This window comes from Pongo pygmaeus, chromosome 3 (assembly GCF_028885625.2).
Source record: "Pongo pygmaeus isolate AG05252 chromosome 3, NHGRI_mPonPyg2-v2.0_pri, whole genome shotgun sequence".
Classification (NCBI taxonomy): Eukaryota; Metazoa; Chordata; class Mammalia; order Primates; family Hominidae; genus Pongo; species Pongo pygmaeus.
In genome coordinates, this window is record NC_072376.2 from 141,581,084 (window position 1) to 141,599,767 (window position 18,684).

An 18,684-nucleotide genomic window follows, 5' to 3' on the forward strand; every position below is an offset into this window, starting at 1 on the left:
CAGCTCTTACCTTATTCAACCAATGAATAACAGATTTTTATAAAACATAATGGTTAAGAGCATAGTGTCTTTACCCAAACTGAATGTAAAACCTAGATCTGTGTATTCATTATCTATGTGATCTTATACAAGTTCCTTAACCTCCTTTGGCCTCAGTTTGGCTATCTGTAAAACATAATTAATAATGTTATACACTTTGTGGGGTTGCTGTAAAGATTAAGTACATGTAAGTTGCTTAGAAAAATGCACACATTAAGTGTTCAATAAATATCACCCATTATTGCTTATTCCTTTTCCGAATTTTTATTTTTGATTTTTACTATTTGTCTTTATTTCTATTTCTCTGGATATGCTTTCTCAGTCTCTCTCAGTGGAATAATTTTCCTAAACTTTACATTTTGAAACTCAGTCCTCACACAGTTTCCATCTCTCTATCCTCTTTTTCAACACATTCTCATTCCATGACTTTAAAAATCATGTGTATGTTAGTGATTCACAAGTTTACAGCTTTTATTGTAATCTCTCCCCTGAATATCAACTTATATACTAATTTACTAGTTGATATCCTGACTTAAATATCTTTTGGGCAGCTCATACTTAATGGCCCAAAGCAAACTTCCTGTGATTATCTCCAACCCTTTATAAACTAGTTTAAGCCACCACCATTTTATACTTAGACTATCATAGTACTAGTTTCTTTCTCCCTTTTCTTACCCTTGCCTCCTTACAGTCTATTCTTTTTTTTTTAATAGACTTTATTTTTTAGAGTAGTTTTAGGTTTACTATAGTAAATCATATGGTGATATAGTAGATCATTCAGTGATCACAATCATCTGTTGAACATTTAAGTCTGATCACATCACTTTGCTCAAAGCCCTCTGTTCTCATTCCCATGTTGAAGCTCTTGAGCTTCCCATCTCATTCAGCACAAAATCTCAAGTTCATCTGAGGAAGAGTCAGAGAATTTTTTTTCAAGGGCCAGAGAACAAATATTTCAGGCTTTGCAGGCGAAACAGATTTTGTTGCAACTATCTAAACTAATATATCCAACAAAAACTATTACATTTTATGAAACATGCATGAAATTTGTAAAAAATACAATATTTGCTTTGGTTTATGACATTTTTATAGTAGTTTCATAAATATTTACTGGATAAAAAGATAAGGTTCCAGAATTATACATTTTTTAAAAAAGATTATGGCAAGGACATTAAACTATAGGTTAAAGAATTTCTTCTGTAAAACATGTCAAACAACTAGCAGTAGACTTACTTTAGATTACTGATTCTACTTTCTGCACTTTCAGTAAGTTTCTTCGTTTCTTCTTTCCACCTATTGGCTGCCTTCTGTTGAGTCGCTAGGAGATGCCTCAGTTCAACAATGGAATTTCTATTACTGTCTTCCATCTCTCTCAATTGAACTTCAAACCCACGTTCCTTTATTGAAAATTCATGTTCCATTGTACTGATCTAAAGAATAAAATGAAAACGTATTTTCTTTTTCTTTTCTTATAGGTGCTATACAGATCAATGATATATACAAAATGAATCTTTCATTGTGTTGTCTGAGGGACAAAAATGTTTGGATGAGAAAACTATGTAAGAAATCAAGTTTGGTCAGGTGCGGTGGCTCATGCCTGTAATTCCAGCACTTTGGGAGGCCAAGGTGGGCAGATCACGACGAGGTCAGGAGTTTTGAGACCAGCCTGACCAACATGGTGAAACCCCATCTCTACTAAAAATACAAAAATTAGCTGGGCGTGGTGGCACGCGCCTGTAATCCCAGCTACTCAGGAGGCTGAGACAGGTGAATTGCTTGAACCCAGGAGGTGGGGGTTGCAGTGAGCTGAGATCACACCACTGCACTCCAGCCTGGGTGACAGAGTACAACTCTGTCTCAAAAAAAAAAAAGAAAAAAAGAAATTAAGTTTACAATTGGTCTTTATCACAAATGAAAACTTATAATGTTATGTCAGTAAAACTAGAATTATGATGAACTATATATTTTTGCAACACTTTCCCTAACACCTTAAAATGCCAGTAAAAGAAAAGTCTATTTATTATAACATAACACTTCTTTCTTTATTTACTCTGATTTCTGTTGCCAGAATCCAAGGAAAGTGTTGATGCTGTTGGTATCTGAGTTAAGTATTTACTCAAACCACTTTTGATTTACATACTAAATTTGAAACTCTTTCAAAGGGCTTTGTAAAGTCAAAGATAATTATATACAGGAATTTCTTTACCACTTCAGCTGCAGTATTAGTGAATGATTAATGAATGAATTATTTTTCAGGAGAAAGAGACAATATAAATAATGATTTTGAAAATCTCTTACGAAAATGTCTTCAGTACACTTCTAAGAATTTATGTCATTATAGTAAAAGCACTTTAATTGCAGAATGAACTTATAAGTAAATGCTCTTTGGATACCCTAGAAGCTTTCTCTGCTGGGGTTCAGGGAGAGAATTAAGCCCTAATGCTTTAAGGCATCCAATGTATATAATGATTTGCCTTCTTTCATATGTGTCTAGAATGTAACTACCTAAGTACCATTTTTGGGGAAATTGAGAAAAAAGTTACTGAAATATTTTTCTATGTTTTGTGGTTCAGATGAAAAACACTTGTGGAAAAAGGCAGCAAGATGATCTGACTTCCTTATTGTACTCTCAGGCCATCTATATTTTGCTATACTAAAGAAGTATAAAGAACATCTATCTTGTGATACTTTAATTGCTTTACAAACGGCCACAGCTGGCTAGACTTCTAGTAATTCATTAAACATGGTTACTTTCAAACTCAAAAAACAATGAGATCAACTTTAGTGTGTCAAAAAACACAAAACAAGGCCCAACAACAACAAAATTCTTGGCTCATTGGAGCAAACTGCAAACATCCTGTCCTTGCCACCCCTGCTAAATGCAAAATGCTTCCTAAAACTCTTCAATTTGCTTTCTCAAATAGTACACATGCAGAAATTGAAGACTTTATAAATACAGACACTGGAAAAACAATCTTGGATGTGTTAGTTTTGTGTTGTATTACTGCTGTGCAAGCCTCCTGAGGCCCCTTGACCCCTGCTGCTATCTTAATAATTTTTGAATTACTAGATTCTGCAAATTTAGACTGCCTGTCCTTTCTCCTTCCCTGCCTTAATCTTCATCTCCTCTGGAGAAGTCATGTTGGTCTAACATCTCAGGTGGAAAACAAAAAGTACAGCCCCTGTGAGTGTCTGTCTCTCTCTCTTTTATGAACACATGTTAAAAACTGATCTATGGACCAGGTGCGGTGGCTCATGCCTGTAATCCCAGCACTTTGGGAAGCTGAGGCAGGCAGATTACTTGAGGTCAGGAGTTCGAAACCAGCCTGGCCAACATGGTGAAACTCCATCTCTACTAAAAACACAAAAATTAGCCAGGCGAGGTGGTGGGTGCCTGTAATCCCAGCTACTCAGGAGGGTGAGGCAGAAGAATCGCTTGAACCTGGGAGGTGGCAGTGGCAGTGAGCCAAGATCACATCATTGCAGTCTAGCCTGGGCAACAGAGTTTCTCAAACAAACAACAACAAAAACAACAACAATAACAAACCACATATGCACACAAAACTGATCTATGCATCTGTACAGTTTTAGAATTTGGCTGCCTAGTTTACTCCCCATTTTCACTTGGAAAATCTATTTATAGTTTCACAAGCTTTGCTTTAAGACCCTTTATGATAACCTGGTCCCTGCTTACTTTTACAAGCTTGTGTTGTGTCACACTATTCCCTTCCCTTTCTTTTATTTCCACTATAATGCCTTTTTATTCTTTGGTTCTTTTCACATGCTGTTTCTTTTGCCTGAAATAATCTCTTTCTGCTTACCTATTTCAACTTTTGGAACATAGTGCGGTTGTCAAAACATACTTGCAGATTGAATGGTGGCTTTTTGATGTCAAAATTCTGTCTCTAACAAGCTCCATAGCCTTTAGTAGATACAATTCAAATTACTACCTAAATTGGACAGGTCTGTGGTAATGCTGACAGGCTAAGGGCCACAACAACTGATCTCCGATTACAAAAATTCTATTAATGATAAAATTCAGAATGTTGGATGGGAAAAAGGGTTTTATGGTCTCTCTTCTTTCTTCCTTCTTCCTTCCTTTACAGAGAAATATCCACACAAGTAGATAACTGAATTGCTGGAAACGACTCCATTTCTTAATTTTAGATGGTTATGAGGGGGAATTTAGACCATAAAGAAATGGAGAGCCCTGGCAAAAGGAGTGGTTAGAAAAGGAGAAATCGAGGGCTGAAATCAATGCAGTGGCATTAAGATCAAATGAAAACTTCATATGATAAATTGTTAAGGTTTGTAGCCAACTGACCTCCCAATATCTCACTGTCTTTATCTTTTTGGCTTCTTTCAGTTTATCTACTGAAGATCATACTCTTTTGCAAGGGGGAGAAAAACAGCAAGGTGTAGGTGCACCAGGTTCCTATTTTGTCAAAGAAAGAATCAGTTACAAAGCAATTTATCTGACAGCCTTCCTCCTCCATAAAAGATAATTATAGCTAGTTAGTTAAGAGGTTCGGCTCTTTATCAATGGCTATTCTCTTAAGCTAGATACAGATTTGGTGAGATATGTGGCGTAGATAAACTTTCTATTACTCTTTTGTTGTCCACACCATCAGTTACTACCCTGAAATGTTAAAGACGGATTGAGTGGAGTACTAGATAGGAAAAATTCATTGATTCCACCCCCACTCATTATAAAAAAAAGAAAAGAAAACAAATATATATTGTAAAATTACGGAAAATAACAAAACATTAAAGTGAAATGTTAAAGATGGATCAAGTGGAGTACTAGTAGGGAAAATTCATTGATTCCATCCCCACCCATGATTTAAAAAAAAGAAAACAAAACAAATATATATTATAAAATTATGGAAGATACAAAGCATTAAAAAGACAAATATAAGGTCCTTCTAGTCCCAAAACTCAGATAATCCCTTCTAACTTCCACATAATTGTTTTTATTTATGAATTCTAAAATTGTTATTACAATATGTAAAGGATTACTACCTGTATGTGTGTATACACATATATTTTTTAATCATAGGGTGTATCAATATAAATGCATTATAAATTATTTGGAAATACAGTTTTTAATGACAATACAGTATCTTATTAAAAACATATACACTATATGTCAAAAATATATATGTGTACATGCACAGGTAGTAATCCTTTATACACTATAGTAACAATTTTAAAATTCATAAATAAAAGCAATTATGTAGAAGTATTATCTGAGTTTTGGGAGTAGAGTAGAGGGACTTTATATTTGTCTTTTTAATGTTTTGTATTTTCCATAATTTTACTATACATATAGATGTAACATAATTATTTACTTCTAGATATTTAGGTTGTTTCTAATTTATTATAAATAATGCTGCAATGAACTTATTTATGAAATATTTTAATTACTTTCTTATGACTGAATTTTAGACTCTAAATATGTACCATTTAATACTTTTAGCTGCACTTTCACTCAGAGATACTTAGCAATTAATTAATGGTGAGTTTAAACTGCTTACTGCCTACTGTTTTTTTCTTAGATTGCAGATTCTGTTCAACTCTCACATGATTTTTTATTGGGTTACAAATATTTTTCTCTTATATTTTTAAAAGCTCCTTAGATAAAAGCATGGGAAAACCCACCCCCATGATTCAATTACCTCCCACTGGGTCCCTCCCATGACACGTTGGGATTATGGAACTACAATTCAAGATGAGATTTGGGTAGGAAGACAGCCAAACCGTATCAGGATGTATGTATGTCTGGCTTCAAAAGATACTGCTACGTTCCCAGCAGTATCTATCAAAGTTCTAATTGCTTTATATTCTTAAAAATACTTCATATTTTTAGTCTTTTTAATTTTAGCCATTCTGGTGGTGTGTAGTGTTATCTTGTGGTTTTAATTTAAATTCTCCTGAAAAATAATGAAGTTGAACATATTTGCCTATATGCTATTTTATGAAGTGCCTACTTAAGTCTTTTGCCCTTTTCTGGAAATGGAGTATCTATTTTTTTCCTTATTAGCTATTAGCTGTTTTTTCCTTATTAATATTTTTCTTATTAATTGGTAAGAGTTTTTATATTTTGGATATGAGTTAGTTCTATTTTTGGTTATATGCACTACAAATACTTTCTCCCATTTTTCCCTTTCTTAATGGTGTCTTTTGGTGACTAAAAATATCTTAATTTTAGTGAAATCCAATTCAGCTTGGATTTTTCACTATGATTAGTGTTTTTTTGTGCTCTGTTTAAGAAATATTTCCAACCCAAAGGCATGAAGATTTTCTCCTAGAAACTATCATTTCACATTTAGGTCTACAAGGCAGCTCCAACTAATTTGCATATATGCTGTGATATAGGAGTTAAGTTTTATTTTTAAAATATGGATCTGACGGATCTAGCACCATTTGTGAAGCCAGTTTCCCCCCCACTGAACTGCAATGGTACCTTTGTTATAAATCAAGTGATTATGATAAATGAGTTTGTTTCTAGACTCAATTTTTTGCCATTGATCAAGTTGATTATTCTTATGTTGACAACACATTGTCTAAATTATTTTAGCTTTTTATCAAGTCTTGATATCTGGTGGTATGGGTCCTCTCCTTGTTCTTCAAAGAACTCCCATTGTCTAAAGCTAAAAGTACAAACTTCTTTGTAAATAAGACTCTCTTTTTCATTTCAGAGTTCAAGGTTTTACAAATAACTAGGGCATTTCATACCTGCAATAGGAGGCATTCAATAAATTTATGTTGACATGAATTAGGTTGGAATATGACTTCTTAGGAATCCTTGCAGCAATAAAAACCAAAATAAAACAGTGACATGACCTCTTCATATTCTTACTATGAAATTGGAAGATGTAGATATTTATCATAAAAAGTTAGTGCCACTTTTTACAAGTCTCATGACATGGGGAAAGGTAAGCAAGATGTTGATGAAAATTCTTGTGTTTCTTGAAAGTCCCTTAAAAAGAGGATCATCTTCCTGTTACCAAACCATATAAGCATCAAAGGAGAAGGAAATAAAAGAGAAAAGAAAGGGAATTTGTTTTAGATGACATTTTTGCCTCTTGCCTTCTTCCTGCCATGGAATTTTCAGACTAGCTATGAATGGTTCTCAGAGCCTACTGCTTTAACACCCTCTATACAGTTAGTTTTAGAGAAGTTCAACTTTTCAAAGGCTACTATACAGTGAGAAGAGAGGAAGGCAGTCTGTAAACTTATCTAATCTATGGTTTTGCTAGTGCTGCTTAAATTGCTTTGGCAGGAATATCAGTATATTTCGTGGTTGGAAAAGAATTTTTTTGTGTGTAGCAAAGGCAATCATTTTCAAGTATGCCTGCCAATTTCTACAACACAGAAATGATTGGTTAACACTCTGAATTATGATTTAGTGCTATCTGATGAGAAGGCAAAAAAAAAAAAAAAAGGGGGCCTTAAAGATGTTTTGCTAGGTCTCTCTAAATATTCTCTACACTTTGATTTTCATAAGTACACATTTAACTCTAGTCTTGAAAATACCTTTACTTTGGCTTTTTTTTGAGCCTCCAGGGCAATCTTCCTTAAACTCTCAGTCTCTTTCCGTAACTGTTTATTTTCTTGCTGAAGTTTTAGCCTTTGTTCACTGACAAGCCCACAGTTCTCTCTCTCAGACTCCAATACATTTTGAAGTTTCTGAATCATTTCTTGGTAACGTGATATTTCTTCTGAGGAGCTGATTAAAAAATGAAACGAAAAGAATCCTTAAACTTCATGATCTATGGTAGAAGATAAAAGTCTGTCTACATTTTATCACATGGACTTTTGTTTGCTTTATTCTGAGCCATTTCTTTCCACTTTAGACTGAAACTACGTGGTTTCAAAATGTTATGTTATACCAGGCAAATACATTCAACTTAAATATATTCAAATCTTAACTAAGAACAGATGAATTGAACTGTTATCACTTATCCAGAAAATCAATGTGAGACTTCTTTCAAATTTATACTAACATGAAGAATCACTGTGTATGTAGAACTTCAAGGGAATGAACTGAAGCAACAAAAAAAGGATGAAGCGGATAATAACCAAAACTCCTTTACTTAATCAATAAACTCCATGGACTAACACAATAGCTGACTGTATTACTAAATTATAAAATCTACTTTTATATTTTCCCATTATATGTCTTAGAAATACTTTTTATAAACTTCTAGTTCTGTAAACTTCTTGTTTTATCATAGGTTACACGGATTATATTTCCTGAACTGTCTCAACAATGGACCACTGATCACCGGGTGAGACAACCGCTATACATTAATGTTGCTTCAAATCAATATACTGCTAATTTTTATTCCTATCTTTTAAAACTTCCATCTTTTCAATAACAGATAAGCACTGTGAATATTCCCTGGTTAACAGGTTTCACAGGGAATTGTATGGAAATGCTACTAATATTGTGAAAGTTTAAGAAAACTACTAGTTAAAAGTATTTTGCAAGCAGAAAAATTCTTAAAATAAAGAAGCAACTTTCACATGGTGGCAGTTTTATCACCAAGAACCACTCCTTGATGGTCCTATTTTGGCATTCTGACCTGCCCATATCTGCCAGTGCTTTGGGTGAACACAGTTAGTGACTGATTTTCTTTGATCTCTACCTCTGCCTTTCTAGATCTTTGCTTCCCCAGCAACTCCCATGTTCTTGTAAATTGTTTCCTACATTAAATCCTGTATTCCCACAATACTCATAGTCTTTTTTCTGTCTAAACCTAGGCTGATAAAGTTCCTAATAAAATGACATATCTAGGCAATGATAATAAAAGGATGCTAACATCAGAAGATGCTGAGATCAGAAACAACCACAGATTGTGAGCCTCCTAATAGAAGTCCACAATATGATCATCTATGAAGAATTCTTCCAAAAGCAACAACAAAAAAAGAAATCTAGACCAGATCAAGCCTCTGGGTCTAATTACCAGTTTTTAGGAACTACATGAGACAGAGCAAATAGCATCAATATACATGCATGTAGTGGGGGAAACTCTACATTACTAAGAACTCAGTTTTTAAAACAAATTATTTGCAACAACAACAAAAAAAATACAGAAAAGGGGATTCCCAGAGATTAAAGGAGATGTAAGACTACAGCACTCCAAGCATTCCTGAAATTAGAAATGGACAAGAGAACTCACACTCAAGAGAAACCCTTTAAATGAAGTGACTAAGAAAAAAATTCATCAAATATACCTTAAAGCACATATGAAAACTTAGGGGAAAACTCTTCGTATGTGGAGAATGTGGGAAAGCCTTCATTAATTCCTCCTGTCTTGATGAACGTGTAAGAATTGATACTGAGGAGAAGAACTCTGCTTATAAAAAGAATGCATGGGAACCTTTTAGTCATTTCTCATTTCCTTAATGAAGGAAAATAACTCATATTGGAAAGAAGCCCGGTAAATCTAAAGAAGATGGGCTAATCCTTATCCTTCACTCAGCCTTCAAAATTTATCCTGGAGGGAAGTTTTTTGAAAGTAAGGAACATGGGAAGGTCTTTTACCCAGTCCTCGCACCTTATTCTATGTTTACACCCTTTAGGAAGTATGTGAGAGTTCATCCTGGATAATAGCTTTATGAATATAAGGAACATAAAGAAGACTTCGATATCTCCTTTTACTGTACACACGCAAAATACTCATAATGCAGAGACACCATGTGAATTAAAACAAATGCAGGAATGCTTTTATTCAATACTCCTCCCTTAAGAGACATATGGATATATACACTGGAGAGAAATCCCGTGAATGTATGGTATTGGGAAAAGCCTTCATGTGTGATACTTCTCTTAGTACATACAAGATTTATGCTGGAATAAACCAGCTCCTCCTGCAGGTTTGATCTGGAAGTAACCATATGAACAGATTATCTGAATAGGTTATTGAAAATTACACATATATTTATTAAACAAATTTGCAAGATCTCTTATTAAAAAAATCTTTATTAAGTAACTTAGGTATTAGCATTTATTTAAAAAATATATTTTGAACACATACACAGATTGAGATTTCAGGCAATTCAAATAAGAAAATTTTACTATATTAGGTAATACCGTCAGGGTGGGGAGGTAAAAAATAAAATGGATATGTCAAATTATGACTTTATCACTTTTACAGATAATAAAATATACAAGATGGATCATTATAGAATATTCACTATAACAAGAAATACACTAAGTATAGGTAGTATAAAAGAATATAAGCAAGCTACTATAATAGCTGCACAATTGGTACAAAGACAACAATATTATAAACATCCTATTTAACTGCCAGAAAGGATACATTTAAAAGAAAATGGTATGCTACTGTTAAATCTTTTCTTCCTGCAGAAATTTGTTTTCAGAAATAATCTTGAATAAAATTATATTTGGTCCTAATTTTTTTTTTCAACATAAGATATATTGTAAGTCCTACCAAAAAAAAAAAAAAGGTAGAGAATCTGTCAAAAATTGTGTGAATCCTGAAGATGTTATCACAGAAAATCCAAAAGAAAAACTTACTCAGTTTCAAGTTGTTTTATTCTATTTTCTGCTCTCGTAAGTCTTAGCTGAAGATCATCTTTTGAACGCTCTGAAACCAGGAATCTTTGGTGCATTTCTTCCAGTTTTCTGTAATCACTCTCATTTCCTCTGCCTTCACGGTAAATCTGCAGAAAAGGCTTATTAGGTATATAATACTACAGAAGAAACTGTCTTAATAAACAGTTTAGAAACAGAAATCAATGGAAGAAACAAAAAGCCATGATCATGTGTTCATTTGTTCCGACTGTAACATATGAAACACATCAATAATTAAATCTGGTTCTGTCACATTCACAAAATAAAATGCTAAAAACTGATATATAAAACAGTAATTGTTTTGAGACCAGCCTGGGCAACATAGCAAGACCCCGTCATCTAAAAAAAGTATTAAAAAATTAGCTGGGCATGGTGGCTCACACCTGCAGTCCCAGCTATTAAGGGAGGCTCAGGTAGGAGGATCCTTGAGCCCAGATGGAGGCTGCAGTGAGCCATGATCATGTTCATTGTACTCTAGTCTGGGCAGTAGGGCAAGACCTTGTCTCTTAAAAAATAGAGTTTTTTTTTTGGAATTATTCATGCTCATGGTAAACTATGCAATAATAAAAAAATGTAAAGCAGCTGAAGTAAAAATAAATGTCAACTTAGAGATAACCACTGGTGATTCTTTGATGAATACCGTTCAATACAATCCTCTTTTCCAATATTCAAAAATAAAGATACATGCCATGGTGCAATAACTAGAACTCTCTGCAAGTGACTCCAGAATCTCACTCTGGGTTACCTGGACAATGATCTAGCTTGGATGGGGCTTCCCCCTTCCTCAGCAGTGGTGGTTGTACCCAACCTCAACTTTCCATGCAATGGGGCTCCCTCTTACAGCACAGGGTCTGTAACATCCTACAAGATCCAAGGTCTCCAGGTGCTAAGCAGTTCACATGTTGAAGCAAATCCTGCACACAGCTACCCTCAAAATCCAGACTGCCTGGCCAAGTAACCTGTGCCTTCCCCACTGACAGGACTGCTTTGTCACTCTCTATAAAAACATGGAGTATCAGCACGTCAACATTCCACTACTGGAATATAGATTTATGCTTCAGACCCAGCAGTACTTTGACCTTAGAACACTGGTCTGTGGAACAGTGGGAGAATAAGGCGCTGTGCTTTCTCTTTACCTGTTGTCTTTTGCCTTGTAAATTTTACATTTCCCCAAAAGCCTTTTCCTTAACCTTTGCCATGTGATGTTAAAACATTCATCCCAAACCCTGATGTATAACAGGTGGCAATCTAAATGTGAACTGATATGCAGATGGAAACTCAGAAGGGACCTACCTTGCAGGAGAGTGGTAACCCTAAGTCCTACTTTGAACACATGTATTTTTTTTTTTCACAAATGGAATTGTACATTATGTTTTGCTTTGTGTATTACTCTTTTACTGATGTCATAATTTTTTCATGTTCATAATAGATATAGACCATAATTTTTATGCTACATAGCTCTTCTTTGAAAATCAAACTCTGACTCTACCATTTACCACTTTTTAACATTGGGTAAGTTACTTAACCTCTGTATGAAAGTTCTTAATGCAGCACCTAAAACACAGTAAGTGCTCAATCAAATTTGGCCTCCCTTTCTTTTCCCAAGGTACTTTAAAAGAGTAGGATATTACTGCTAATAAAAAAGTATATGAAAGAGATGAAAATTTTAAATTATGGACTTCTCCCAATAGTTTTTCTGAAATATCACAGGGCTAAATATTCTTCCTAAGTGTGAAATTAAAATCTGTACTTCCAAAAGGTAAAAATCATAGCAATGCTATGATTTTCTGCTTATATATACTTGTTTTATTTATAGATGGCCTAAGCACCATAACAGCTAACATAAAATTCAAAAAGAAAGACAAAGTGAAAATTTGTAGGATGAGGTTTAAGCAAGAAATATAGCTACTTCACAAAATTTATATATTTAAGTACGAAGTTCAAAGAATACAGCCACTCTTGGAAAAGAATTGTATCCAGACAACATCAGTATTTAACTGCAGACTCAGAATATATTTAAGAAAAGTGGGAGGCTGAGGCGGGCGGATCACGAGGTCAGGAGATAGAGACCATCCTGGCTAACATGGTGAAACCCCGTCTCTACTAAAAATACAAAAAAATTAGCCAGGCGTGGTGGCACGCGCCTGTAGTCCCAGCTACTGAGGAGGCTGAGGCAGGAGAATTGCTTGAACCCAGGAGGTGGAGGTTGCAGTGAGCCGAGATCGCGCCACTGCACTCCAGCCTGGGTGACAGAGTGAGACTCCATTGCAAAAAAAAGAAAGAAAAGAAAAACTTACCAGGACAATACTAACAAATAAAGGAATTGCTAGTAGATGGCATGATGGAAGCAGACAGTAATGTTGCATATTTGCAGTTGGGTTTTAGGTAGTTATATTTCCTTTTTACCTTTTCTAGTTCTTCTTCCACTGCTTTTTTTTCCTTAATGATTCGTTCAATTTGGCCTTGTTTTTCAGCACACTCCTATAAATTCAAGTCATATTGTAAATATATACATTTGGTAACATCTTAAGAAAAGTGGGGAAAAATGAGGAAGTAAAATAATTTGTTCATAATGGGAATATCATAGTTATCAACACAAGTTTAAGGTTATATTGATTAAAAACAAAACAAAACTCAATATTTGAAGAGCAACCTAACCCAGGATTTCAGAAATTGCCTCCAGCAGTAGGATGCCAAGGAGTTCTAATTAAACAGACTGAGGTTGGGGGATTCCAGGGAGAAAAAAATAAATAGAACCCCTTTCTCATACTATAGATTTTCTTTTTATATACTCTTATCAAGTATTTTGAAAAGGGAACATAGAACCAGATAGTGGCACAAAACCCTCAGGGATAACCTATGGCCTAACAGATATGTGGGTGTATAAATTCTAACAAGTTAACTTTTTTCTTTACAAAAATTACAGCCAACAGAAATACTAAAAATATTTTATTAGCATGAACATAAAGTATTTCTGCTCAAAAGATTTTACTCTGTATTTAGCAAGCATATCAATTAGATAATAAAATTTAACATTTTGCTAATGAACCTAAAACAAAAAAATCATTATAATTATTAGTTCTTCACAATTATTTGTATTTATACATTTATTTTGGAGAATGGGTAATGGGTATGGCTTTTTTTCCTCTTTTTTTTTTTTTTTTTTTTCTAATTGTGAATCATGCTTTGGAGGAACCGCTTTGCTAACCGTGCACTACTTACTAATGATGTTCAATTATTTTACAGAAGAAGTGTATTTCAGTATGTTTTTAAATTTTAAAGTAAGCTTATTTTGTGACCCAAAATTAATCACCATTGATTATAATGAAGATCTTTACTCTATGTTACAAATCAGTTGACAAATTTAAATTTAATATCTTTTATTAAGATAGAACCCTAAGTGTATACAAAATGCAACATTAATATTCCACATATTCATACAGTAAGTTGCTTATCTAGGAGAGGGTAGTTTCAGTGCTAAATTTGGGATTTTACCTACATTCATAACTCCTCCCATGTGATTTTTAGTATATATGTTAATAACAAAGTCTGGCTCACACTTCTGGGGCTGGTAAGTGGTATATAAAGAAATGCATGTGTAAGTATGCTTCATAGCCCTCTCCACCCAATCCACCATTTCACTGACAAATGATGACGGCCTAAAGAATATTTGGTTAATCTGGGGGTAAAAAAGGTAAAATGAGACAGCAAAGTTTAAGCCTTTAGAGAGAATTACCATACTAATTTTATTAGAAATGCACTATAATACTAAAGCAAACATTAAAAATTACTATTACAAAGTTCTTAGAGATATTTGCTTATCACCACTGACATGCCTACCTGTGGGGGAAAATATGACAAAATAATAGATATTTTTTCAGGTACTCATGGAGTATTTCCAAAATAATACTCTATAAAAGAAGTCTCAATACATATTAAGAACCAATCATATAGACCATGATCTATGCTGCCGACCTAACCAAATGAGAAATCAACAATAAAAGACAGTGTAAATCCTCATGTATTTAGAAACTAAAAAAAAAGACTTCCAAAAAAATTCATGCATCAAAGAAAAGATCATAATGAACATTTTATGTTACTTCTGTAAGTTTGAACATTTTATAATTAATTTTCTTATTTGATATAGATTAATAGCAATCTGCTACATGGCAGAATAAAACCTTGAATATTCTTAAGATAAACCACACCTTACCAGAGAAAACAAAGGCTGTTAGGTACGTGTTGGTCTCCAAAGGGAGATATGTAGTTTGAAATATAATGGCTTCGGCTTTTTCTTAATCTATTAAATAATCTGCACCCTCATCTAAAATACAAGTTTTTCTCCTTCCTGTGAGCATACCTTAATTTTGGGTTAGCAACAGTATGCATAACTTCCTTCCTGGACTTCATAGTGTAAATAATAGTATAGATGGATAGCATATTAATACTAATGCTATTAGTCTAGATAGTAAAATTGTTAATAATAGAAAACAATAGCAAGCATCAGGTTATTATGCTTCAAACTGTAGCTTAGATTTTTTGAGAAAATCTGTCTTAAAGTAGCCAAACATGTTTTCCTTTGAACATATTTTTAACATAATACTTCAAACTTTTCAACTACACAGTATAGTTCTCCCCATAGAATCAACATGACTATGAGATGTTTCATATCTTCAGAAAAATCACTTAGCTATGAAATAGAATAGTTTTACTGTAAGAAACACTTTTTGCAGTAAACTGAAATTGTCATTCTTTTTACTCTAAAGTGAGTTTAATATAGCTCTGGTTGTTACACAGCTAACAATGATTTGAAAAATCCCTGGAAGTCTTAGCCAGTCCTTGTTCCCTTGAGAATATAGAAAGAATGAATATTCATGCCCTTGCAGAATTTACCATCCATTAAATGATCTTGGACTTGGGGTAGTACCCTTCTACTCCTTTTTCCACAAAGATATGAATCTCTTGATAGTTAATCAGCCCATGAAAGAGAACAAGCAAAATAACTGGGTGATAGAAAAGGAAGCAAAACTGTGCAACAACAAAAAATTACATGTGACCAACTGGCCACATTGCATCCCACTAATTTTACTTCATGTTCCTACATTATTAAAATAAGTGACATTAAACAAACAAATACAAAATAAATATTCCTTGTTCTATTACATTTGGGACCAATACACAATGATTAAGGTCTCATCATGGGCTCTCCAAAGTTTGTAGAATGGCGAAAGAAAATGTGATCCTTCTTTCAGAGTGTTTAAATATACCATTCAGTTGATAAACATTTAAAAATATACTCTGCAAAACACTGTACTAGGCAAGCAATAGGGAAAATAAAGGAAGGCGTAAGACTCTACTATGTTGAGATGCTTACAATCTAATTGCAGAGATAAGATTTTCATGGAGAGAGACAGAGTGTGTATGCTCAACATACACCTAATGCATGATAGTTATTACAAGATATGATTCATCGATAAATTTTGTAATAGAGATAAAAAGTGATACAGGGAGTCAGAAAAGATGAGAGTTTGTGAATTTACAAACATTTTCTAAATTCTTGAAAATTGTTATACTTTTATTCTCTTGTAAGCAAGGTTATTAAATTTCATTACATCAGATCTTCAAGTTAAACTTCTATTTCCAATCCCACCTCTAGCCACACAAGTATTCTTTTCCTCTCCCCTCTTGGCCTACTCATTCCTCAGTATTCATTTCTTTCAGGAAGCTTTCTGTCTTTCTTCCTTCCCACTGTTATATATACTTTCTCTTTCTCCTTGGTTTCCCAGATAAACTCAGCATATGATAGGAGCTACAGCTAGCAATAGCATCCTGTGCATTCTCTGTCAAAGACAGGTAGTTACAGTAAAATGTGATAAATGCCACCTATCTTTCCTGCTAGAACATAAGCCATAAGACTGCTGCAAACATGTCTATCTGGATTTTCACTTTTTTCTTAGCACCTAGCCAGGGCTTGGTTTAATAAGTATCTTTTGAATGAATGAATCCCCAATAGTATATATCTTGGCCTTTAAAATAAGCAATATTTGGAAGAAAATATCAGTATAGTCAAACATACCATTTGAAGGGCTGAAAGTTCTTCTGTTAATCGAGAAATTTGTATATTACATTGTTTTTTGGTGTTTGCAACCTGTAAATTAAGACATTTACTCATTATTTGGGTCTAGAATAAAAATGATTAATATCTGATAAAAACACTTAGAATAATAATTTTGATAAAAATAAAATTGTAACTTTTAGGGCATAAAAGACAAATAAGCACATAATATATTAAAGAGCCAAGAATCTGCCATGAAAGTGGAAGGAGTGAATAGAATGGTATATCCAAAAGGACCATGGTTGTCAAACATTTTGGTCATAGGATGCTTTTACCCACGATTAAACAAAAGATCTTTCGCTTATAATGGGTTCTATGAAAATCTACCATATTAGAAATGAAAACAGAAAATTTAAAGACATTTACTTACTAATCTCTTCAAAAGTAATTTTTTACCGATTAACCTGAACAATATTTTTATGAGAAATAAGTATATTCTCCAAAACTAAAAATTTTTGAGAAGAGTGGCATTTAAAAAATTCTTTAGCAAATTTCCTTAATGTCTGGCTGAATAGAAGCTAGATTCTGATATCTCCTTCTGTATTCAACCTATTGTGTTGTCACATACCATACAGCCTCTGGAAAACAACACTGCACACGTGTGAGAGAATGAGTGAAAAAGGCAGATGACATCTTAACTACAATTACAGAAGTAGGTGTGACCTTGTGGCCTCTCTGAACAATATTTTTGAGAACTGCTGCTATAAAGCAAGTCAAAATTTAATTAATAACTTTTAAGGTTTTGGGAGGCCGAGGTGGGCGGATCACGAGGTCAGGAGATCGAGACCATTCTGGCTAACACAGTGAAACCCCGTCTCTATTAAAAAAAAAAATACAAAAAATTAGCCGGGCATGGTGGCGGGCACCTGTAATCCCAGATACTCGGGAGGCTGTGGCAGGAGAATGGCGTGAACCCGGGAGGCAGAGCTTGCAGTGAGCCGAGATCGCACCATTGCACTCCAGCCTGGGCAACAAACAAAGCGAGACTCTATCTCAAAAAAAAAAAAAAAAAAAACAACTTTTAAGGTGCTTTTGATTCATAAACAGAATACTTTTTTAAATAATACACATCACATCCCAGTATTAAATTACTTTTACATCTGAAGATATTTAAATTAATATTTAATAACATTTAATAAATTTAATTAACATTTAAATATCTTCAGAAAGAACACTATTAATGTGCACAGAGTATTTTGAAGAATTAGTCACATCTCATCAGGATTTCTCTATGACAATAAATTTTTCTAATAACTATTCATGCTTTTTAAAAGGACTGTGAAGAATACTGATGCCAATAGTATATCATCAGTAAATTTTATGATCTAAAGGTCTTTGAGAATTTTCTAGCACAAGATGGACTATTTTGAAAATATGACGTAAACTTTGTTTAGAACATTTACAATACTGCCATGTACTTTATATGGTTAATTAATATGAGTTATCTTTTTGAAGGCCTGCCAAGCATATTATTTCTGGGTCTATTTTAGTTCTTTTTTTTTTTTTTTTGAGACAGAGTCTCGCTCTGTTGCCCAGGCTGGAGCACAGCGGCGTGATCTCGGCTCACGGCAAGCTCCGCCTCCTGGGTTCACGCCATTCTCCTGCCTCAGCCTCCAGCTGCGACTACAGGCACCCACCACCACGCCCAGATAATTTTTTGTATTTTTAGTAGAGATGGGGTTTCACCATGTTAGCCAGAATGGTCTCGATCTCCTGACCTCGTGATCCTCCCGATCTCCTGACCTCATGATCCTCCCGCCTTGGCCTCCCAAAGTGCTGGGATTACAGGCGGTGAGCCACCGCACCCGGTGAGCTCTTTTTAAGGTTATAATTTGATGTAGACTTTTCCTATGAATAATTATGTTAAGAATCAATGTATTCTGTTTATGAAATCAGTAACAATAACAGATAGAATTTATTGAGG

The 18,684-nt window shown here is 34.1% G+C and overlaps 1 protein-coding gene across 6 annotated transcripts in view; it reads right to left on the bottom strand.

Annotated features, from left to right (window-relative positions):
* SCLT1 (sodium channel and clathrin linker 1) overlaps positions 1-18,684 on the bottom strand; it is a 214,980-nt gene that overhangs the window by 60,908 nt on the left and 135,388 nt on the right. For 4 of the 6 annotated variants that reach the window (XM_063664122.1, XM_054486821.2, XM_063664123.1 and 1 more), the window contains exons 14-18: positions 16,722-16,793; positions 13,052-13,126; positions 10,589-10,734; positions 7,579-7,771; positions 1,273-1,469 (exon numbers count right to left, since the gene is read on the bottom strand). In XM_063664122.1, the coding sequence (XP_063520192.1) occupies positions 1,273-1,469; positions 7,579-7,771; positions 10,589-10,734; positions 13,052-13,126; positions 16,722-16,793 (683 nt within the window). The remainder of the gene's footprint in view (positions 1-1,272; positions 1,470-7,578; positions 7,772-10,588; positions 10,735-13,051; positions 13,127-16,721; positions 16,794-18,684) is intronic. The other 2 variants (XM_063664124.1, XM_054486825.2) reach the window with 1 other exon arrangement.